General features: G+C 51.0%; 1 protein-coding gene across 1 annotated transcript in view; it reads left to right on the top strand.

The window, feature by feature from the left end:
- Positions 1-24,500, top strand: part of LOC104513293 (gamma-aminobutyric acid receptor subunit gamma-4) — a 26,610-nt gene extending 2,110 nt beyond the window's left edge. The window contains exons 4-9 of the mRNA XM_010156605.1: positions 17,086-17,306; positions 17,892-17,974; positions 19,349-19,486; positions 20,698-20,850; positions 22,659-22,861; positions 23,980-24,500. Coding sequence (XP_010154907.1) covers positions 17,086-17,306; positions 17,892-17,974; positions 19,349-19,486; positions 20,698-20,850; positions 22,659-22,861; positions 23,980-24,273 — 1,092 coding nt within the window. The 3' untranslated portion in view covers positions 24,274-24,500. The remainder of the gene's footprint in view (positions 1-17,085; positions 17,307-17,891; positions 17,975-19,348; positions 19,487-20,697; positions 20,851-22,658; positions 22,862-23,979) is intronic.

Here is a 24,500-nt window from a genome sequence, read left to right as displayed (position 1 = left end):
TCTCATCCGTTTACTTTGCCCACTTTCACCCCTGTAGGAAGCTCTGCTCTCTTCCCTGTCACAGGAGCACTGAATAACCATGCAGGTGGTAGCAGTGGAGTGGCTTTTAAAATCCAGTCTTGAATCCAGAGTTCACCTCTTCTCCCAAACAGAGATACGAGGCACTGTTGCCAGTGTGGTTTCCTAAGAAACACAACTTATGCCATGGTGATGGGTGTGTGAGGATGTGTGTATGACTGGCTGTCCCAATCTTTCAGTGTTTTGGATGCTCTGGGCTGATACCATATATGGCTGCAGGTGTAGGAGCTTCAGGCACATTCATCATCTCCACTATTTCTGTGAAAACAGGATGCAAGGCAGTGATATTAGCCATTGTCACTGAGGGGAAGAACTTGCGTGAACCCAACCTTTACTAGGCACCAGAGATCGTATGAGAGGGTGCTGCTGAGGATAGCCCTGACCCTTCCTAGAGCAGCTATCTCATGTGTTTAGCCCTTTCTAAGAGTCAGCAGAAGCTTTGACACTTCGTGAAGTGGGGCTCCATGATGGCACAGGACCCCAGGAGGTCCCAGTGCACTTAATGCTAGCCACGAGTGTGAAGGTAAGACCGGCACTTGGAACTGGCTGGGGAATCTGCTGCGGTTATCAGAGAGCCACGGAACGGTTTGGGTTGGAAGGGACCTTACAGACCATCCAGTTCCCACCCCCCTGCCATGGGCAGGGGCAGGGACACCTTCCACTAGACCAGGTTGCTCCAAGCCTCATCCAGCCTGGCCTTGGACACTTCCAGGGATGGGGCATCCACAGCTTCTCTGGGCAACCTGTCCCAGTGCCTCCCCACCCTCTCCGTGAAGAATTTCTTCCTGATATCTAATCTAAACCTCCCCACTCTCAATTTAAATCTACCACCCCTTGTCCTGTCACTACAGGCCCTTGTAACAAGTCCCCCCCAGCTTCCTTGTAGCCCCTTCAAGTACTGGAAGGTGCTATAAGGTCTCCCCGGAGCCTTCTCTTCTCCAGGCTGAACAAGCCTAACTCTCCCAGCCTGTCCCCATAGCAGAGGTGCTCCAGCCCTTGGAGCATCTTTGTGGCCTCCTCTGGACTCGCTCCAACTGGTCAATATCCTTCTGATGTTGAGGGCTCCAGAGCTGGACGCAGTACTCCAGGTGGAGAAATCTACCCATTTTCAGCCTTCCTACCTGAGGAAGCTGTTGTTTGTGGGAATGACATGGCCAAGAGCTGCTCAGGCAGGGGAGGAAACCACTTGGCGTAGAGATATTTGAGGGATTTTGTGGCATCAGTCACAACAGGACACACTGTCTCTCCAAAGTGCCCAGATGCTACAAGTCCAGGGGTCCATGCTGGCTCCCAACAGTCACCAGTGATCTGAAGATACCTCCATATAACTTCCTAGGTAGACTTTCTATGGACATCTCTCCTTCCCCTTCGGTAACTTCCTAAGCTTGAATCTGTGATGCCCTTGAGCTTTAAGACCTTTGTCCCTGAAATGCTGGGCTAATATTAAAGGTAGTGGGGACAGCTAGACCTGGGTCTCATAGCCTTGGATGGCAGCTTTCTGCCATCTCTGAATACCTTCCCCTGCTCATGAGAAGGTTGTATGCTGCTATAGTGTCTCCTGAAGCAAGAGAAAAGGGCTGTGACAAAGCTGCCATGGTGTCACCTCTGGACTTGGCTGCTTTGCCTGCTCATTTTGTGTTTGTTTGCTTTTTCCATGCTGATTCAATCAATTAAGTCATTCTGTGGGTCGTGCCAAGCACTGGCAGGATGGCATCAAACATATGATAGAGATTGTCTTTGGGGACATGTCATTCCCGCTTTGTCCCTTTTTATATAGCTTCTCCTAGCTGTCAGGCCCATCTCATGTGCCTGTTCTTTCCCTTTTCCCGTACGCAACCTGATGAAATGCACCTTTCCGAGGGAAGGGAACCAGTATTTGGTTCGGAGCTAGGTCTCACCTGAGCCCATGGCGAGATTTCTTTCTGCTGTAGATACAGAGGCTCGTGTAAGCTGGAAGGTCCACCGGAGGAGAAATGTGCCATTGATCTCTTTTAGGTGCCTTGCAATGACAGCATCTTGCATAAATACTTCTCTTTCACATAGCCAGGCTATGTAGCAAATAAAGCACAACTAGGTTTTTAAGAAATGTGGCAGCATTACTGTGGCTATCAGCATGGACCAGCACGGTCGGTGCTTCTGAAGCTGAAGGCTGTAGGATGGACTGACCTGCTGGTGGAACAGAGGGCTCCAGCTTAAGCAGTGTAGTTTGAATACTGGTGTCCTGTGATCTGCTCACCCCTCAAAGGGTTAACGAGTCACTCCTGCCTTCAGCCTGGTGATGCTCTGCCAGGGCTTGGAAGCTGGCCCTGCGTAGCCGCTGCTCAACCTCCCAATGATAAATCATGTCAGGATACAAAACTGATTCCAGTCCTTAAAAATGAATAGGTGATTTGAAAATGCCCGGTGCTGGGTGTGAATTCTGCATCCCTCTCATCAATCACTTGTCATAAATAACATTAACATTCAGGAGTCAGCAGAAGGCGGGCAGGTTTGGAGGGGGAAGAAACATGAAGTGATTTGCTGGTATCTTTTGTAGACCAGAATGGCAGTTTTGTTTCCCATTTAGGTAGTTGAGCAAACTTTATGTTCTCTTCTCCCTGGGAAAAGGACCCTCTGTGCTCTGCCAGCCAAAATGTGGCAGTAAGCAGAAGTAAAGCTGGGAGGTAGGAAGTGGGACAGGGCTTGGTTGAAAGAGGATGGGCTGAGAGGGAAAAGGGTGCAGAACAGTGGGACCCACAGCTGTTTGCTCCAGTTGCTGCATGGCCTGGGGTTTTCTCCTTATCCCCATGATCCTGTTGTCTTTGAGCGCGATTGGGGCACTTGACACTTCTCAGTGTGGTGGGAAGCTGTGGTGACATCATCAGGGAAAGGACGTGCTCAGCCACAAGCCCTTCCAGAGCCGCCTGCTGCCAGCGGGTGCTGGCCAGCGGCACCTCAAGCCAAATGAGCTATCATCGCCCACAGAGCCACAGCTTTCCAAGCCGTGTCGTGGATCTGGATGCCCCATTAGATTCCCATTAAGGCACACAAGTGTTTAGGTGTCATTGGCTTACAGCTAAGCTGAGCCTGGTGCAAAGACCCGCCGTGGCTCTCCGAGCGCCTTTGTGGGAGGAGGTGTCAGGGAGGGCTGCGGCAGCAGGGACCCACCGAGGAGACTTCGGGTTCAAATTTTTTGCTGACTGTTTGTTTGCTGGATGGATTTGCTCCTGGTTTTGTTTTGTAATGGCTTTATTGCCATAGATTATAGCTTTAACTGGTGTCAAGGGCACCTAGAGTTCTGGATCACCTTCCTTTAGGGACGCTTAACTCTCAGGAAATCATGCTGTTGCAGTTAGGAAATTAAGCGGTTGCCAACTACTGGGGCTGAGTGACTTTCAGCCCTGAGGGTGCCCGTGAAGTGTCCATGAGAGGTAGCATGGGTGGGAGTGGGAAAAGCGCTTCTGATGTGAGCTTGGGGATTGGGCAAGTCCAGCCCAGTGCTGTTCAGAGCTGAAGGTCTTTTACTTCCGTTCTCGCAGCCTTCCCAAGCAGGAGGCTGAAGTTGGGCACTGCGGTAGCCTCCTCGCTGAAGTGAGCGGACACATGCCACTCATCCAGGAACCTGCCTTGGCTACCTGCCTCAGGTGTCTGGGGTCAGAGACGGGGCAGTCAGGGCTAGTTTAGACGCTGGAGTCTCCTCTTTGCTACGTGTGAGGAGATGCCCTTGTGTGCCCAATTCTGTAGCAAAACTCGATGGCAGCTCTTCTGCTGGGGTTGTGCACCACCCCAATCTCATTACTTAATGATAATGAAGATGGAAAGAGCAAAATTGGCCTCCATCGCTCACCAGGGGCCAGATTCTGCTGCGTCTGATTTCCAGGGGGTAGGGCTAAGCTTCTGCCTCCATTATTGCAGCAAATTATTTTCTTATCTCTGCCCGTGAGCAGGGGAGTGGAACCTGAAGAGGGTGACACGTCCAAATACACGTGTTGAATATTCCACCCTCCCCTCTTTAGGAGGGAGATGCTGCGCACTATTAAATTCATAATGCTGTGCCTGGCTGCATTAGTTACCATGCAACACTAACGAAATTGAGGATGAAAAACATATTTTTTTCCCACGTCTGGAGTACTGCGGAATAGATTTAATAGATTTGCATGTATGGTGCATTTGTGGAAAACACTCTGGAAAAAGGGGGAGGGAGTGAAGGGGGAAATGTTTATTTGTTATCAGCTGATGAATAATTAACTTACAAACGTTGTCTTGTTAAATATAAATTAAATCCTCATTTGACACACTTTATAATTTAGAAGTATAAGCCCAGCATGAATGAACTCCCCACTGACTGCTTTCATGTAAATCCCGAGGAGCCAGGGAGGAGGGCTGCCTTTCAAAGTTAAAGCTGACAAGGGGTAGCGGTGAGGAAGGGGGCTGCTGTGACAAAGCCAGCTTGGGGACCTGGGGCACTTCGTCTTTGCTTGCGGATGCTTTCCGTGCAGGGGTGGCTTAGCAGGGCAAGGAGGTGGCCGCTGGCTGAACAACCCTCTTCCAACGACTGCTTCCAGCCCAGCTTGAGCTGAGTGTGGCTGCGCCACTGAATCGCGGCTCCTTGAGTAAAATCCCCATCGATGCTGCGTTATCAGAGCGTGCAGCGAGCCGGCAGCTGCTTGGGAACAGCTGAGCTGTCCCAGCAGCAGGGCGAGGATCCCCGGGAGAGAGGAGCTAGGCTCTACAAAAGCCGTGCGGGGCTAAGCCACCCTGGCGGAGAGCCCTTGGGTGGTTTGTGGCATCTCTGCACGGAATCAGAGCCGCATCCTGAGGAACGGCGGCTGCGCTTTGCTGGAAGGCGCTCGGTGTGGGAAGCGCTGGGCTGCAGCCCGGGTGTCCTGCTGCAAGGCTTGGGTTAATATCTTCATTTCTTCACAATAGATGGGGAAACCAAGACTGGGAATAATTGTTTGGCTCTAAGGGATGCTTAAGTCTTGATTATGCTTAGCTTTGGCTGCTTTGGAATAAGTAGGAAGGAAATGAAAACGGCACACTTTTTAAAATGCTTGAATATGCTGCTCTGGAGCACAAGATAAGCCTATAGGTGAAGGAAATTTGTTACCTCCCCCACTTCTTCCCTGATAATAATAGACTCCAGTGGTTGCACAGCACTTCTCAACCGCAGGGACTTAGAAATGCTTCGCAAATCATCTGTCTGCGAGGCAACAGCCCAGATGCACCCACTTCTAGGGTGGATTGCAATGCCTGAAGCACACTGCAGTGGACTGCACGCTCTTCTCGGCTTGCCTGGTGTGCAGCGGGTCCGGCATCAGTCCAGTGAAGTTGTACAAGACACACACTCTTGTAACGAGCTAGGTTGGGTTTTGGTCCCTGATAAAGATGAATATCATGGAAATGTTAAGCGTTGGGAAATGGGTATTGCTCACTAGGGCTCCAGTGCTTTTCTGGCCATCACTATGCCTGAGTGATGGCTCGTTGCCGTTGGAGGTGCAATGTCTTCACAAATACTCGTTTGCTTGGAGAGCACTTTTCTTGTGATTTCCTGATGCTGAGGAACGGTCACCCAAGCTTGTTCCTGTGTGCCAAAGTGCTAGAGGAGGGACTGTTCCTCGCGTAGATGCTCATGTCGCATGGGGTGAGGTCGGGTACACAGCGCAGGGCAGTGGCTGTCCTGCAGCCATTGTTTGTCATTGCCTTAGGAGAAAAAAAATGAGGAGGCCAGAGAGGAATGGCACCAGCCATGTGTGACCTGCGGGACAAATCACAAACCACAGCAGAAGGTCTGATGAAAGAAACCTGTTAGTCCCATCCTGAACATATCCCAAGAGCTTCTGCAAGTTTCAGGGTCTGCTCCCAAACTGGAAAAGGGATGATTTATTCACTATGAATAATTCAACCAGCTCCTTTTATTATCCAGAACATACACTAATCCTCTCCAGATATTTTTTGTGTGACATCCATGTCGGTATTTTATTTATAGGCTGTTTATTGTGCAGAAAACACAAGGAGTCTGTGTTCATCAGGGAAGATGAATAAAAAGCTGGGGTTTTGACTCTAAAATCTGAAGCTAAATAAAATATGAACATTTGGACAGTGGCCTCCTGGGGGGAAAAAGTGCTTTTCAGAGGCATTTCTGGAGAGCAAAGCCCTGAAGCTAATTAACATCTGCACTCCCCAGCCCGACGCTAAGTGGGGAATGTGACGGTGCTCGGTCAGGTTTCTTCAGCGGCAGCATCAGCGCTGGCACATGGGTGCCTCCGCGTAGCCCCAGCTCTGCTGGCCTCAGGCCCTCGGGATAAAGCAGCATTCAGAATGAAGTAAGCGGCGCTTGTGAGTTCCTTCACAGATCCGCTTTCCGGCCTTCTGCTGGCAGGAATGGCTCGATCCCGCATTCATTTTGGGCCAGCCTTTGGAGAAAACTCGCATTTCTTCAGCTGGGATGAATGCAGAGGATTTTTTTTGTTTGGTTGTTTTTTTTTTTTGCCCTGAACCCTTGCAGGCACCGCAGGAAGGATGGTTACTGTAGGTGCTTCCCGAGTAGCCTCTGTGCTCACTGTGCCTGGCCCGAAAGCGTTGTAACTCCTCATTCCTCACCCTGACCCACAGAAAACCTTTCTAAGGCAGCTCATGCCCCCAGCAGCTGCACCCGGACTCCCTTTCCAGAGGTGTCTGCCAGCACCTGGGTTTCTGCTGGTTAATAGGCCATAATGACAGTTTTCCAGTGCCCAGGAGGCTCTCCTTCCTGGGCACCAGGCTGGAGGGATGTCCCTCCCCTGGCAGCTCCCTCGGGTCAGTAGGAGCTTTGCCCTCTGGCAGGGCATTAGGCGAGGCTTTGCCGTGATGCACAGGCATGGCTGGGAGGTGGGAATGCATCCTTGCCCACCACACTGCTAGGGATGTGCCCGGGAGGTGCGGGCTGAGGCTCAGAGCTGCTGCCTGCAGCTGCATCTCGTGGAGAGAAGCGCGGAATGCCGCCGTCTGCGGCGCGAGCGCCGTAGCTGACGGAGTAGTTCTGTGGCTCCCCGACGGCCCTGCTTCTCCGTACGGAGGCGTGTGCATGGACAGGCCAGGAAGCGTGTGTTTGATTGGGATACTGATCTGTGCTCTGAACCTCATTAAATTGATTCTTCCAACTCAAAGGGAAAGCTCGGTTCTGTCAAATTTGAATGATATAGGCTCAGAGCTGTACCAATAGTTGTCACTTGATGGACTGGATTTTGTTTTTCCTTTTTGATTTATCTGAGCTGAAGGCCTTAGATCTCAAGCCGGGAGAGGTCTGGATATTTCAGGTGTGTGAGAGCCAAGTCAAAGAGCTGGTCAGAGGCCAGGGTTTCTGGTCTAGGGCGAACAGCCAGCGTCATGGGAGAGGGATGCTCTCCCCTTCTACATGGGACAAACAGCCAAAACTCTTAAGCATTTCTGAGGGAAAATGAGGAAAATCTAGGGATAATCAAAACACTTCCATTTAGGGAATGATGAAGCAGCCCCACCATCTCCCCTAAAAGGCTGATGTGAAATCCGCCCGCTATAAATGCGCTGTGAAATGGAGACCGTTTCTCAGAATTGGGTGGGTGACCAGAGGCGATGTGCTTCGCAGACCTCTTCATGCCTCGCTGTCAATGGCTGAATATTCAGACTATTACATCCCATCTCTGTGCACAGGAAGGGTTTAATTGCCCTTAAAAGCAAGCAGCATGGAGTGTTGATGCTGCCAATCTGAGCCTCCCCCCGCCTTGGCACCCAGGCTGGTTGGGCTGAGGCAGCGCTTTGCACCCCCCCACACCTCCTCGTCCCTCCAGGCGCTTCCTCCGTGCCTGCCTGCCTTCAGCTTGGTGTCTTTCGCGCTGGTAGGAGGTAGGTGCTGGGGCCAGCAAGTGGGCAGCCCCTGCCACCGTGCCTGGCAGCAGCCCATCCTGCCCGCCACGGGTTTGCTGACGCTGTGGCCGTTTCGCTCCCGCGCCGCCGAGTCTGCTCCCACTGATTTCCAGGGTGGCAGCTCCTCGAAGTCCCAGAGGAATGACGCTGGCTGCATGGGGCAGTGTTTGTGACCCACGGCTAGCTGGGAATGGCTCTAACCATCTGATCAGCTTTGCTCAGCAGGAGTGTAGCGGCGGTAACGGCAGGTGCATGTGGGATGTGTGAACCAAACCGCCGAGGAGCGTGGGTGAGGGAAGGCCTTGTCTCCGTGTGCTGAGGAACAGGGAAGGTCAGAGCAGGGCCTTTGCAAGGTTGTACGCCTTGTTTCTGACATTTCTCCCTGATCTGTTGCGCTTTCCCTCCAGCTTTGCTAGTGTACCTGTTACACCTCCCTAAGGCAGGTCTGAGTGCCGGGATTTGGTAAGAAATAGCAGGGAATGGGCTGTCCAGCTCCCGGGAACTCTGGACTAAGCTCAAGAGCCAAAATTGCTTTCATTGTGTGTTTGACTCTGGGATATCCAAGCTCTGCCAGTGCATTCCTTAGACCTCTGTGTAGAAAACCTGAGCCTTCATCTTTTTCACTGCTCCCCAGAGATGTCCTAAAGCCATTTAGGGGAGCCAGGGAAGGTTAGCGTGGTTGGGTTTTAAAGGTGGCACCTGCAGGAGGCTGGGTCACTACAAAACAGTTGGGAACTGGAAAAAGGACTGGGACTGCCAGCCCCCGGTTCCTGAGGAGAGCCTTTTGGTGCCATGGGAAGCGAGCAGCCCAGAGCAGCAGAGCTCTGCAGGTCCTGCTGGCCCGGTGGCCGGTGCCCGAATGGCCGGCACTCTTGGCCTGCAGTGTGGGTGTACGGCTGGAAAGGAGAGCCAGCTGGCCTGGTGTCCCTTCTGCCGCTGCAGTCCCGCGTGCTTTGCCCTTCCAGTACCCAACGGGGAGACAGACAGAAATGGTTCTTTGTAGCCAGGTTTGTTTCTCCCAGCTGCTTTCCTCAGCCTGGAGCTCCCTGGAAATCTCATTAGGCTGGGCTGGGATTTTGTGGTGGCTTGGAAAGCAGAACTGTGAAAGGAAAAACAAAACGAAGCAGGGAGGAGGAGCTGAACCAAGGAACTGTCAGGGTAGGAAGAGAAAGCTGGCGAGCACGGCAAGGGGGCATGAGAGACAACATGAAACGGGTTTCCTTGAAAGAGTCAGGGGAGCAGAGTACACTGTCCCACCCTCCTCCTTCATCCGGGGCCTGGAGAGAATGGTGTCAGGAGTGAGGATTTCTGCAGAGGGCACAAACCCCTCCCCTTTCGTGAAGCAGAACTTTCTCAGATTTTTTGAATGTGCTTTTTTTCCTTGAGGATGAGGATTAAAAGGGATTTATACAGGCAGACAGTGGCTTTCCTCCTGGTCAGCTGTGGATGGTTTTGTGCTGCTGTGCCATGCCATGCAATTCTTGCACTGGAAGGATGCTTCTGGCTCTGATCCACACAGAAAGCAGAGCTTCTGTCTCTGCCACCCTTTCCTTCCTGTCTTGACCTCAAAGCACAGCTTCTGTAGCAATTTCTTCATCGCTAAGGCTGCAGTGGGAGGAACATTGTTCTCTTTGCCTGACAATGGGCATCCCACAGAGATCACTGGACACCTTTCAGTCCATGGAGAGAGGCAGTCCCTGCCCTGGAGAGACCAGGGCCTTACTAGACAAAGCAAAGTCCCATGAGAAGGTGGGAAGGGGGTGGGAAATGATGTGGTGGCTGATGAATGAGTCTCTTGTTCCTGCCTCTCCAGCCTAGAGAGGAGGCAGTGAGCCTGCAGTGCCCACTCCTGAGCTGAGCAGGAGCCTGCAGGCAGCCTCCTGGGAATGCAGCAGCCCAGGACAGTGGGTTTTGTAAAGATGGAGGGATGGGGCAAGGAGCATGTCAGAGCTGGAGGAACAGAGCTCATTCCCAGACAATCATAGACTTGCAAATGTCTCTGTGGGGATAAGCTGACCTTCCCAGACACCCCTCCCCAGGAGTGTTTAGGACTGGACACCTAAGGAATTTGTGGGATCTCCTACCTTCCTCCACCTCCAGGTACAAGGGGAGCTGCAGCAGTGTCAGACTGCCCATCCCAGTGTTTCATTTTAATCACAGTGGGTGGCATGGGAATGGGAAATGCAATTAACAGAATTCCAACTTCTCATCCGAGTCTTGCCAAGCTGTCCTGGAGGAGCAGTCTTGGGGAGTGAACTGTACACAGTGAGAAGGTTGGTCTTCTAGCCTCTTCAAAGGAAATTTCCTTTTGTCTCATTAAACAACCCATGAGCTTAAAGGACAAACGAACATGAGCACCTGCCCAGAGTGCCACGCGATTTCATACCTTTATCCTATGTGCTTCTTCCAGCACAAAGTTACTTCAAGCCCAGCATCGTGAGGAGCATTTAAGCACTTAGCAGTAAGGTCTGACATGCAAACAAGCCTTTGGACAAGTGTGGCTTTGCTCTGCAAGCAGCCCAGGCATTTTCTAGAGATCCTGGTATCTGGGCTGCATCCTTGTTTGTGCTAGAAGGTGCTTATAGGACTTTCTACTCAGGCCATGTCCTGTCCTGAGAGTGATGAAAAAATGAACTAAAAGGAGGCAGCTCCTTCCCTGTGGTGGTTTGCATAATATTTTGTTGAAGTGCTCGGTATCTTCCCTTTAATTAATTCTGCCCCATCTGCATACAGCATCCTGTGCCCTCGCCTCTGCCTTTTCAGTAATAACCTCGTCAGGGACAGTGCAGACAGACTCTGCTTCTATAAACCAGAGTCTGGCTGATGTCATGTCTCAGCTCAAGGACTTTCCTTGATCCTTCGGGTAACGATTGTTAATCAGATGCTAAAACACACACACACGTCTTCTTCACGTGCCCCTGAGGCTCACGGTGAGAGACTCTGTGTGCCAGGCTCATGGCAATCAGCAGCCACCTTGGGGCTGCGTGTGAGGAGATAGCAGCACTGAAGATCAGGAAGTGGTGGTACAAGGGAAGACATCAGAAGGAAGGGTTTGGGGGAAAGAAATAGTCTGGGGTGGTTGACTGTCCTGAGTAGAAGAGCCTGCCTTGCACAGGCATGGGAGCAGGCATGAGCAGAGGTGTGCGGGGCAGGTAGAGGTCTCGGTAGCCAACACTGGGTTTCAAATGCCCTGTCCGGTTCCCATCTGCAGAGACTCCAAGGGTGAGGAAGCCATGACTGAGGAGTTTGCTATTGCCAGAGTAGCATGTCCAGCATGTCTTGTTTAAAGGCTCCTGGCACGAGCACAGGACATCGTGATGTTTTTAGCAGCGAGTTTGTATTATAAAAAGAACGCTGAGATTCCCTGGGCAGAGGCGAAAGACATTCAGACAAGGACAGCGCTGCTGGTGTTGCTGCAGAAGTGAAACAGATGGGAAGTTCAGTGTGTCACCTTGAAAACACAGATCGTCGGAGCTCTGCTCCTTTTGTCCTTGTGAGCTCCCCTAGCCACGCCAGCAGCATATCCAGAAAGCTCTGGGGTCTGATTTGGAGAGAGAAGGACCTTGGAAACAGAACAAAACTTATATTCTTTTGCTCTTTTGTTGGGAAGACAAAACTCTCCCAGAGCAGGGACATAGAGGCGTCCACAAGCAAGGTGTCTCACTGCTTACTCACGGGAGGGCTGAGAGAAGCCTGATGCTGCCCAACGGCTCGCTGAAGCGGCCGGTGCCAGGCATTAGCATGTGCTGTTAGCGCATGTCCTCTCCGCTGCCTTTGCAGAGGGACCGCACACCTCATGCTAGAAGCATGTTCCTGCCCGCAGGCTGTGGGGCCAAGAGGTTGTGCATCAGATTTGAAGATTATTCTAAAATAAGGTTATTCGGTTAAGTTATCTGAGCGTGGAGAGTGTCTCCAGACTTTTTGCTGCTATTGAATGTGTTCCCTGGGACACGGAGCGGGCTGGTGGGAGCAGCCCAGGGTTTGTCAGAGATGTTTGCCGGCTGGGAGGGATGTGTGGGATGTCGTAGAGAGGAAAACGCTTGCCTGTGCAGGGCTGTGGGGGTGTGGAGTTGCTGAACGCAGTTCTGTCTGAAGGGAGGGTGCTTGGTCTGGCCCCTGTTTTGCAGAAGAGGGAAACTGGAGGAGAGGATGCCTGGCTTGCCTCAAGCTGCACAGAGCGCCCTGCCAGCCCTGGAAAGAAACACACCCCATGCCTGGGTCCCCTCCAGTGATTCCTGAGATTTTCCTGAATTGCAGCACCCCAAAGAGTTTGCCTGTAATACTTGCTTTGCTTAGCTCTGTGATTGACAGCATGGACCCATCAGATTCACGTCAGCCCACCTGAAATGCTGGCCATGCTTCCCAGGAAAGCAGCCTGCTTTATTGTACTGCAGTGAGGGATTTGCTTGGAGTGCAGAGGGAATGGGGCTCTATGAATAAAGGCAAATACCAGAACAATAAAAGCTAGGATGAGACTGGCTAGGATATTAATCTCTCAGCCCCACTATTCAGGATTTTTCCTAGCTATCTCTCCAGCAGAGGAAAATGGAGGAAGCTGTTTCCAGGTCTGTCCCCTCTATCTGGACGTGGTCTTGCTGCTGTTGAATACAAGCAAAGTTGCAAAACCACCTTTAAATCCTTAATTTTATCCTAATTTAGGAAGATATCTAAGACATCTTCATTTCATGGCTTTGCTTCTCTCTCTGGCATTTGCCAGAAAGCTGAGCTCTCAAAGAACACAGAGACAGCAGCTCAGAGATGGATGCAGGGGATACCAACTCCTCTGTATCCCACTGCTTGCAGCCTTGTAAAGGGCATGGCTGGGCTGCACACACAGACGTGCTTTGAGCCGTTTGAGAAGGACCTTCTGGCTGTGTTGATTTGGTGTAACCTGAAAACACAAACTGCTAATTTCAAGTTGTGTCATGCTATCCCTGTGAGTCGAAGCTGTTAGTCTGAAATTGGGTGGCCCTAACTCGTGGCTGCTCTGAGCCCAGGGTGGAACTTGGCCTAGAGTAGAGTTCCTGGGGCCAAATCCAACTGGAAATGAGGGCTGATTCCCTCTGTGTGCGCACATACACACAGGGGTGAGAGAGGAGGCACAGGGAGAGGCTAACTGGGGCCAGGCGGGATGTCTTGGCCGTATCAGGACATCGGGATGAGGAGCAGGGAGGTGCTCCAGGGCCAGAAAGGCTAGGACAGAGGGCTGGGATGAGCCAGGGTAGCACACAGTGCTACCAGAACACTGGTAGCCAGTGGCCAGCTCCCAGCTCTCTTGTGCTGGGGACAGGCTGAAACTATTTATTTAGTTTGGGATTCAAAATTTCAGGCTGTTCTTTGGAATTATTTTTAACATGGAAATCCCATAACTTTTCACTTAAACTATGTTTTTAAAAATGAAAGGGTTTGGGAGTGCAGTAAAACCTTTTTGTTGTTGTTTTATCTTTTTTTCTAAGATGAAATATTCTTGTCAACTCCACATCCCCTTATTTCCCACAAATTCTTTTTTTACAGGACAGGGCTTTTTTCCCACTAAATGTTTTCAGATGGTACCATTTTCTGCAACTGGGTTTCCACCAGCATCGGTGCTGCCCACCTGAGGAAAAGGAGGGCTGCCCGGTGATGTGCGGCAGTGCCAGGTGATGACGGTGACCGGGGGCCGTCAGGGACACGCTGAGAGCCTGAGTGGGACCCGAGCCCACGCAGCTAGCGGTGGTGATGCTGCAGGCTGTTCCTCAGCATTGGGTAAACTCACGTGATAGTATTTAGGGCAGGCCCTCTTCAGCGTTTGCCTTACGGGCAGTGTGGGTTATTATTTTATGACTGAAGTTCGATGTAACGCTGCACGCACACCAACATGTGTATGCTATCCCACGTGTGATCCAAATGGCACGACCTAACTCTTAGAGCGATTCCTCTTATTTCACTAGCTCCTTCTGTTGAAAACACTAAAAAAGCCCGTGCTTTTACGGAGAAGTTAACAACCTCCATGTGCCGCATAGCAGATGGTCCAGTAATGTTGGAGGCGTATTTTACAATAACCTTTTTCCACATGGGGAGATTGAGGTATTGAGAATTCTCTTTCTGATGCTTGAAAATGTATCAGGGGCAGAGAGAAACTACAGGGGTGCAGGAGTTCAGGAAGCAGCACTGCCTTAAGATTTAGGGGCTGAGCTCATCCTGCCAAACTTTGGCTATTCAGCCTGGACTCTTCCAAGGTCAGTAAGAGTGTGAGGCATTTCCAGGAGACAACTTGTACTGCTTCATACTGGAATCTCTCCCCAGAAGTGTCTTCCGCTCTCCAAGGACTGTAGGGAACCCATGGTCAAACACCTACTATTTTAATGGCCTTGGTGGGGTGCCTACGGCTAAGCAGGATCTGATTAATCCTCCGCGCAAGGTCCGAGCTCTGTCCCACAGCTGCTCGGTGCAGAGCCGCAGTCATGCAGGGTTCCTCTCCATCATTGCAAACCACACGTGATGGGAAGGCTCAAGCCTTTGGGAATTGTCGTGGTTTAACCCCAGCTGGCCACTGGGCACCACACAGCCACTTGCTCACTCCCCCCCAGTACAGGGGAGAGAGAACTGGAAAGGTAAAAGTGCTCCCAAAGGCCAGATCATTTTTGTGTAAATCTTGCCTCAGATAATTCTGAATGAAAATATATTTGTAAACGCCAACATTTCCCCATGGGTGTCCCGCCTAGAGGCAAGGGACCCAGCTCAGCTAGTAATATCTTCCTTTTGAATAGCTGTGCTTATAATAGCCGCTGAAATTAGATCAAACCACCGGACGGTGACAATGACAGCCCAGGGTTTTCAGAAGAGCTGCGTGACTTGTGCGCTACACCTTTTGCCAAGGCTGGCTATCAGTGGCACAAGAGGAGCTCTTTAATGCTGATCTCTTCTGAAAATTCTGGGCTTGGCAACAAATACTGACCCCCTGGGATAGCTGACCCTCCACTCTCCCAGCACGCTAACACTGGTTATCCCAGACCTGAATGCTGAACTTCACAGCAGGGTGTCTGACCTCAGCAGCCAGCCCAGAAGTGAGAGCTCACAAATTACTGCAGTTAGGAGTTAGAAACTAACAGGGGCATCTCACGTGGACTTATCATTGCATTTTTGGCTGCTTTCTCGTGCACCAGAGAGATTGCTGAGGAGGAGCAATGTAAGCCCATACTGGCTCAGAGTCTTCAGGGGTAGGGGATAATATCTCAAATGCTGCGTTATTGTGGCCCCAACAGCTGGCAAGGAAAATAAGATGGTAGAATGAAGTCAGCCCTCCTCATACATGTTGTTTTCTTGGACTGCCATTACCCCATATTGTCCCTGCTGTGCTGATGGTTCTTTGCCCGCCCGTGGGCTCTATTTCCCTGTTTCCCAACCTGATCCATGCCTGCATCACCACATACCCTATGTCCAAGAAGCACCCAGTGCAATCCAGAGCATTCAGATGCTGGAATGGGCTCTCCCCACCTCCTATTTTGGGGCAGTGGCCGTGCTTGGCTGTGAGGGCTGCTGCTATTCTAGCTCTGTCTCCTCATGTCTGTTTTGAATGAACTGCAGAGGCAAAGCCATCACGTCTGTCCCCGTTTAGAGATATGTTAGGACCTCATCCCCATCACCTCTGCTCATCCCTCTGTCTAACCAGGGTGAAAGATCAGCCCAGAGTGTGTCTCGACTGCCTGATGGCAAATGCTCTTTTCTCACGATCTCATTCCTATGCAAGGGACGTTTTTGGTACCAATCACTCATCTCCGGTTGGCTGACAGTGGAGCGAGGGCGAGGAAAATGAAGCGGGGAGTCGTGTGCTGCCCTGCTCGGCCTCCCCCAGGCAGGACATGCTGTCCAAGGGAGCACGCTGAGCGCGCCGTGTCTGTTTTAATGGCACGGGTTGAGGGAGCCGGCTCTGAACCAGCAGCGAGGGCAGTGGAGGGAGGATGTGCTGCAGTCATAAAAATTCCACCGAGATAAATCAATAGAGGGAGGAGGAGAATGAGAGGGAGAGATGGGGAAGTCAGACATCGTTCATCTCTGCCCACGGGAGAGAGGGCAACAATGCCGCCGTGGTTGTGGGGGTTTAACAGGAGTGAAAGGGAGCAAAGCGCAAGTCAAAGAGGAGCTGTCAGGGGCAGGTGACAGCCTTTCGGATGGGCTGGTGGAACTGGATTTGGGGGTCTGGTTCAGACAGCCACTGAGTGCCAGACATGCTCCTGCATGACACTAATTAGCACCTTCTCAGGCTGAAAAAGAAGGTAAGGAGAAAATTGCCTTGCAGCAGCAAGCAGCAGAACAGTGGGCTAATGATGTGGACTACTGCCAGTCCAATCCAGGCAGGAGCTGCCTGCAGAAACGCTAGTTATGGGTGAGCTAGGACACCCTGTCTCTCACCAAAACCAAAGGTCCTCATTATGGTGGAAACTGTTTTCTGTATGAAAAGACCCAAGGTTTTAAAGTGGTTGCACTAAGAGCTGGGCCCACAGCAGCCCCTGCCCCAGCTTCCTTTTCCAATCTTCAGAAAGGGGTATCTCCCCAGGAACCCAGAGTGCCCTGGTTTTTCATAAAAATCATTTACAGTGTAAGTTCTGCAGCAAGGGATGGATTCTCACTAGGTTTGTGCACGCTACTATTGCTATATGTACAAATTAGGGGTATGGAGCATTGCTGGGCTGTATCCTAATAAATAACAGAAAGAGCTGTCTGCTTGCCTTCTCCGGTAAGCTGGTGAGCAGCTTTCATTGCCTGTGTCTGAAAATTGAAGCTGAACATAGGGCTGGGTTCAGCCAACGTCCACACTGCCCCTTTGCGCCTGTGCTTAGAAGGAGCATTTGGCTTCAGTTGTCTGTTCAGAGGAAGCCCAAGCCCTTGTTCGTATGGTCTTGGCTTTCCAGGCAGGGGTCAGGCCAAACATGCCATGGCTCAGACCATCAACATACTGTCTTTGAGTCTTTCTAAGTGGGCCGTGGATGTCCTGACCCCAAGCTAAAGCTGAGCCTGGAAAGGTGTCACCAACGCTTGCTCCCAGACTTAAAAAGTGAATGTTTCTGGCTGTGACTCCAAAACAGTGGCCTGCAGACCAGAGGACAGGGCTCCGCTTTGCCTGAATCCCTCTCAGAAAGACATGTTCTTCCTTCTCTTTCCCAGGAATACACGATTGATATCTTCTTTGCTCAGACCTGGTATGACCGGCGTCTGCGTTTCAACAGCACCTTGAAGGCCCTCACGCTGAACACCAACATGGTGAGCCGCATCTGGATCCCAGATACCTTTTTTAGGAACTCCAAGCGGGCTGATTCCCATTGGATAACCACTCCTAATCAGCTCCTCCGCATCTGGAATGACGGAAAAGTGCTCTACACGCTCAGGTACATCCAGCAGGCACTGTATCTGGCTGCTGCGGTGAGGGAACAAGGAGCTGGTCCAAGTAGAGGATGTTTCCAGGTGCCCTGGGAGAGTAGTGGAGATGTCTCCCAGTGCTGCTGGGAGTACAGATGTAGTACTGGTTGCAGAATGGGCTTCCTTTTCCTAGGATGAAAGCTTCCAAAAAAACCACCTGTTTTTCCATATCATACCTAGAAAAATAGTCAAAACTACAAATGGTTTCCTAAACCAAAACCCTTTAGAAGTTTATGTTGGTCAGTCCAGCTATTTCATTCTGATAATAAACATTTGGCTTTTGTTCCCATGAATTCTCACTCCCATAAATGAATCTGAAAGGCTCACTAAACAAAAAAAGCTTTTTGAATGTGAAAATTAGACAGTTTTTCGTATCCAAACATATGTTTTGTTTTGCGGCTGTTCTGAAGTGTTCCTGCAAACAGACTGATCTTCAACAAATTAGTGTTTCTCTCTCAAGGAAGCGAGAATCCCTCTGTCACATTGTGGTGCTGGAGTCGAACCACCGTCACCAACACAAACCGTCTCCCCCTCTCTCTCTCTTCCTCTCTCAGGCTGACGATCGAGGCTGAATGTCTGCTCCAGCTGCAGAATTTCCCAATGGACACTCACTCCTGCCCTTTGGTTTTTTCCAGTTGTGAGTATACGTATGTTTAAAATAGTTTTAGAAGGCAAGTAGGGAAACCTCAGTAGAGTAAAACTGTTCTGGTGAGGCCATCCTCCCTTTTAGCTACATTTTTCATCTCATCTCTATGACTCTTCTCCTGGGCCGTTACCCGTCATGCCCTGAAGCATCCTCCCACTCCTGGGCTAGCAGAGGTCTTCAGGGACAGATTCACAGCACCTCGAGTTTCTCCTTGATTGGGGTGGACGGTTGGAGGTGATTATTTCACTGACCTTCCTGTCACTCTCACCTACTAGACAGAATATGTCCCTTCCAGTGGCACACAAATGGCACCCGTCCTGCCTTGTATCTTCCCCCTTCTCCCACTCTCTGAGGGGACAGCTTGCCTTTCCAGACCTCAGCCCAGAGACAACCCCACTTTCTGCACCCAAGACCTTCCCAAAGGAGGGGTATTTGGACATCCCTTCCCAGTCCATTCCCATCAGCAGAGGGCTGCTGGTGTTGGCACCTCTCTGCCGGTAATTTTGCAGGGAGCCTTTCTGCACCCGGAGACTCTTCTCCTCATGCGTTGGTTGCAAATTGGATTTAGTCAGCTTGGGTTCGCCTCTCCCGCTTCCCCTGACACCGAAGAGATGCAGCTCACGTGGCTCTGAGGTGCTCAGAGGCAGGCAGCATGCCGAAGAGATACCATCCTCTCGTCTCCCACCATTCTTCATTCTTTGCTAATTAACAGCCATACATGCTTGATAATTAGAAACACTTTTAGTTAGCTGCCAAGCTCTTGCTCCTTCCCTCCTCTGAGGAACTCTCGTAGGTGTCGAGGTCTCTGCTTCACAGAAGGCTTGCTGCTTTGTCAGGAAAGCCAGAGCCAGGAGAAGCCATGCTCCAGCCTGCAGGAGCCAAGTCTCCTTTTCCAAGCATAGATCAGCTCCCAGGGCGAGAGGTACAGAGAGAGCCAGAGCAGCCACAGCCCTGCTACCGCCCATGATGGCAGCTTTGTATTCCCGGTGTGCTCATGCCTGGGGAGGGAGCGTAGTCATAAGGAGTGGTGAAGGCCCCAGGGAGCTAAAATCCATAAAGATTTTGGGCTGGGGGAGTCCTGTTACACCGACCCAAGTCTCATTCTCACCAGTGCATCCTCAGAAAGGCTCCGGTTCCAGCATTCCTTTTCCCATCCATAGGATTTGAAGTGGCCCATGAGGGAAGATGCTGTCCCTATTCCTATTGCATGTGGGGATGCCTGAGGGAATCTAAACAAAAGGCATCAGCAATACCTGGCCAAAGCTCCATGTTTACACAGCAGCTGGAGTGAGATGCCCGTGCTTTTGCAGTCAGGTGGAGGCACATGACATACCCTTCCATTGATGTCCTTGTCCCTTTTCCCAGACGGCTACCCACGGGAGGAGATTGTCTATCGCTGGAGACGCTACTCCATCGAGGTCTCCGACCAGCGCACCTGGAGGCTCTACCAGTTTGACTTCACGGGGCTGAGGAACACCTCGGAAGTTCTCAGGACTGGGGCAGGTGAGGCACGGGGAGAGAGCCCACAGAAACGCCAGTGTGTCGGAGACCCCGTGGGAGGCAAAGGAGGCATCAGACACCTCCATGGTGGGGGGGAGAAGGTCACAGCAGCACAGTTAGAGAAACATAGGGATGAAAGGACAGATCTTTGCTGGAGAGAGCAGAAGTGATGGAGATGAAGGGTGAGGGGACGACAAAGCAGGTGTAGTTCAGATGCACTGACATCTGCGAGCTGTGGGGTGACAGTGCTGATGTGAACGGAGCTCTCCCTAATGGAAGAGTCAGGAGAGAGAGGAGACGGAGCTCAGACCCCCTCTTGCTGCAGTGTGTGCATACTCTGTGACCCCTGGGTGATGCAGAAAGCTGCTGTTGCCTCGCAGCAGCCAGCCGCTAACCGGGGTGGAGAGGCAGCACAGGCCGGGACAAGAAGTGGTGCAGTGAAAGTGTCTGGAATGCAGCAGTGGCTGTCTGACGTTTTTAATTCTCTTTTATGGGTAATTGCTTGCAAGCTCCATCTTAACCCTAGAGTTGGTGGGTGGCTTTCTTCCAGTGTTCACTAGGAGCCTCTGAAAAAGCGGGAGAACCTCAGCTGTAAGTTGCCAGATGAGCAATTAGGATGTACAACATGCCTTTTCCAGGGGCAGAACCAGTCTCGATGACAGCACCTGAAGGACACCTGCTTTGTCACAGCTCAGGCAGTTAGCTGGCAAGCCAGGCCGTGTAGCCTGTTACAGCTAAATAGCTTCTATAGAAAAGAAGCCCTTGCAGCAATCAGCTGAAGATGAACACTCTCTCTAGTTTCTTCCCTGAAACTTCTCAGACAGTGGGCTTTTCAGTGTGCTTGGACACAGCCAGGCCAGTACAAACGCAGCCTGGGGGTCACGTAGCCAGCCAGGCAGATAGCCAGTTGGGCAACCGCAAATTCAGCTCTTAAATTAGTCACAAATACTACCAGCCAGGCAGGTAGCCACAGAGTCCACTAGCCACAAAACCAGCAAGCCAGCCACAATGCCAGCGAGTCACCAAAGCTACTCAGCAAGCCACACAGCTGTCAATGGAGCTAATGATCTGGGCAGCCACAAAACCAGCTGGCCAAGCGCTTGAAACAACAAGAAAACCTCATCAGAAACACTCCAAATTCTGAAACTTGGCTGATTTTTGTGTTTTAAGAAGCCGCATGTTATGATTCCAGTGTGTCTCTTGCTTTTTCCTAGGGGAGTACATGGTGATGACAGTTTCTTTTGACCTAAGTAGACGTATGGGTTATTTTGCCATTCAGACCTACATTCCCTGCATCCTGACTGTTGTTCTTTCCTGGGTTTCCTTCTGGATCAAGAGAGACTCTACACCAGCCAGGACATCTCTGGGTAAGAGACAAGTTGTTGCATGTCTGATGCTTGTCAGCCTGCAAGGCTAGCACACTGACAGTGTTGGAGTACAAAATCTCCTAAAGCACTTTGCCATTTTCTGGCATTGGTCAGCTTACTAGAGGATAGTCCACTCCTACATCTGTCTGTAATGCTACCCTCACGCTCGGCTGACTCCAGCTGTGCTGACTTGGACTACTGGATTATTTCAGGATAGCACAACACACTCATATCTTGGTCTGAGATGTGAACACAGTCTTTTCCAAGTTGTCAGTGTGGAATCCTCATGCACCAAAGAGGAGAGGGAAAGGGCGAGCTGTGGCACTGCAGTGCTGGCCAAAGAGCTTCTGTCACATGCACGTATTCTGCATTTCCTCGTGACTTTTCAAGGGCTCGGTGTAGAACCAGTGACGTGAAGGCTGTAGGGTAATGAGCAAAGTTGCTCGGCTGTATCCATAGAGTCCCAAGCTCTGGCAGGATGAGGAAGCCCTGTAGGTACAGCCTTTCTCTATCAGTCACCAGTGTGGGAGTCCAGAATGTGGCAACAGCTCTGCCTATAGTTTGGATTTTCAGCAACCTGCAGTGGCTCTTTGAGCCAAGAAAAAGCCTGTGTTGATTGAATCCTGCTCTGGTAGGCGCTAGAGAGGCCTTTATGAATCTTTAATGCACTTTGGCTGTATCTGCGTTTTGCAACAAGCTCTGCTTCCCATCAGCCCTGCTGACTTTCCCTTTAATTGGAGGTAGCATTCCCGGCCCTGCCTGCAGGGCTCTGTGGGGAGAGAGAGGAAAGGCAAGGGGCCATCAGCATCAGGCAGGGCTATAGAGCCCATCCATTTTGACCATCTCACCTCCCTATCAAAATCAGTTTCCTTGGTGCCAATGGAGAGAGCAGGAGGAGGAGTGGGATGTCATTTCCAATAGAGGTGAGGGTTTGCCACAGTCTGTGGCTGGGAAAGGAATGATCAGCAAGAGGCAAAATGTTCTGCACGGCTGACACCACTATGGTGACTGTCTCAAACAACAAAGACAACTTTCCCCAGGAGAGAGGCCCCTCTCTGTGAGAAGAGACCTCAGCACATCAAGAGTAATGTATTCTCTCCACAGCCCCTGTTGCACTTAATGCAAATGATCCCCAGTGCATTTCAAGTCCGTCAGTCTACATTAGGGAGATGTAAACCGGACCAATTCCATTGGCATTTTAAATTTGTGGGAAGTCACATGACATTCACTAACGCAAATGCAGCAGGAAAGCATGAAAATTTTTTCCATGCTCCCACCCAGAGCCATTGTGGTGACTCCAGGAAAGGGTGGCAGGTGGATTTAGATGAATGCTGGAGAAGGAGGAGCAGTGGAGTTCCTGCTTCTTCTCCACATCCTAGAAAGCAGTGAGTGAGATCATGATACCAACTCTCACAGCTGATCCTTTGTCGGCTCCTGATACTTTATCTCTGGAAACAGGTCTAAGCTTTACTGCTGCTGCAAAAACAATTCCAAGCCCCATTCAAGACAAAAGGCATTCCTTACCGTCTCCTACCCACTTGCCCTCTACATCAAGAAAGGGATAGACTGTGAGGAGCTGGTGGCCTGTGTGACACCTGGGTTTTGAACAGCTCTTTTTCCACAAATCATTGTCAGAGAGCAACCACCTCAAGATCAGATCTGGCTGAGGAGAGCAAAAATGGGACCAGGCAACCAGGGGAATTTCTCCTCCACAGGAGAGGGGAAATTGGGATGTTCTGGGGGCTGGATGCATGTAGAAGACCGAAGTGGTCCTCTTCATTACTTAAACCAGCTCTTTACTCTCTTAGGTATCACGACTGTGCTAACAATGACCACCCTGAGTACCATCTCCCGCAAGCACCTTCCCCGTGTTTCCTATATCACAGCCATGGACCTCTTTGTCTCTGTGTGCTTCATCTTCGTCTTTGCAGCTCTCATGGAGTACGCTACGCTCAACTACCTGGTGGGAAACAAGAAACCACTTGAGCACAACAACAGGAAAGCCAGACTGGTAGGTCAAAGGGGCCACAAGGGTGGGTGCTGCTAGAACCCCAGGCTATTTTGAAATATCCCTCCTGATCCTGCACTGGAAACTGCTGATGTGGGTTAGTGCCTGACACATACTGTGTTCATAAGGTGCTCAGACCGCTCTGTGTGCAGGGTCTGAGCACCTGAAAGGTGAGACACAACCAGAAAAAGCAGCTGAGGCTCCCCTAAAACAAGGAGGTCTCTGTCAGAGCCAGACGCCCCATGCGCTCCTCAGAATTACTGGAGAGTTTATCAGTACAGTTTAGGATGACTCATGGCCACATGTGAATGTCCACTTCAAGACAGGAAGATGCGCACTCAGGTTATCCCACCTGTACTGGTTTGATCTCTGTGGATTACAGAGTTATCTTAGGTCCCAGAGATGCAGGAACCTACTTTCTTTTGTGGTCTGTCCATCAGAATGGCTTCCGAGTGTGAGGAGAGTGAATGCAGAGTGGTCGTCATCCCCTTGAGACCTGCTGAAGCTCATGGCAGCTACTTCTGACACATCAGCTGAAACAGGCCTCTGAACTGGGACAGAACTGAAACCAAAAAAGCCAGATCTCTTCTGTGGCAGCCTCATTTCCCAGCACAGGTGGGGAGAGCTCTTCAGGATGCTGATGATGAGACTCCTCTCAGGTGCCAAGAGCTTATGAGTCACCCAGAGCCTTCCCCCAGCTTTTCTCCAGCAACTGATGAAAACCAGAAGACACATCTAGACTGTGTGCTGTGTCTTCAGAGACAGCTGAGCTCAGGGGAATGAGGGAAGAGGCTAGCACAGCTGAAACCAAACCGGTCCCGTTTCTGCACCATTAGTTGCAGAGATGGGGAATCAGAGCAAATAGACCTTTGCTGACTAAGGGTATGCCCTAGGGTGCCAGTGAGGAAACTCAGCCATGCAGTGAGCTGCCAGACCCCACATCATGCCAAGGTGGTGATTTACAACCAGGCGCAGAGATGGGGGATGATCGGTCATCCCTTTCCATCGAACTGCAGCTACACTATGAAGTGATCTATTGCCAACTGGATGAGTTTCGGTGTCTAGAACATGCTTCCTTGCCTTTTCCTTCCCTTTAATCCACCTACCCCTCCTCATTACAGCCGCCTGCTGGTGCACAGGTGATGCCATCCTTTACCACCATCAACATCAACAACATCATGCACTGGCCCCCAGAGATAGAGGAGGATGATGATGAAGACCCTGGCTCCCCGTGCCTGGAAGGAAAGGAATGCGAGAGGTTCTTCTGCTGCATTGAGGACTGTCAGACAGGAATGTGGCGGGAGGGGAGGGTCCGCATTCACATCTCCCGCCTGGACTCCTACTCTCGCGTCTTCTTCCCCACTGCCTTCCTGCTCTTCAACATTGTCTATTGGATTGCCTATCTCTATCTCTAGCTGTTCTTTGTCCTCAGCTGGAACGGACCAGAGACCAGCAAGACGGGCTTCTCAAGAAGCATAGAGAACAGAATCTCTTTGTTGTAGTCGACTGTTGGTCTGAACGATCCAACCTGGTGATTCCCTCTTCCCGCTCTCTCATCTCTTCTGAGAAGAACCAGAAAGCTTTTTTGTAGCCTTCTAACATATCTTTTTAGAGAATCTACCCTTCCCAAACAACCCCCTCT

This window comes from Eurypyga helias, unplaced genomic scaffold (genome assembly GCF_000690775.1).
Source record: "Eurypyga helias isolate BGI_N326 unplaced genomic scaffold, ASM69077v1 scaffold6520, whole genome shotgun sequence".
NCBI lineage: Eukaryota > Metazoa > Chordata > Aves > Eurypygiformes > Eurypygidae > Eurypyga > Eurypyga helias.
Note: the sequence above shows the minus strand (reverse complement) of the source record. Positions and strands in the feature narration are given on the sequence as shown.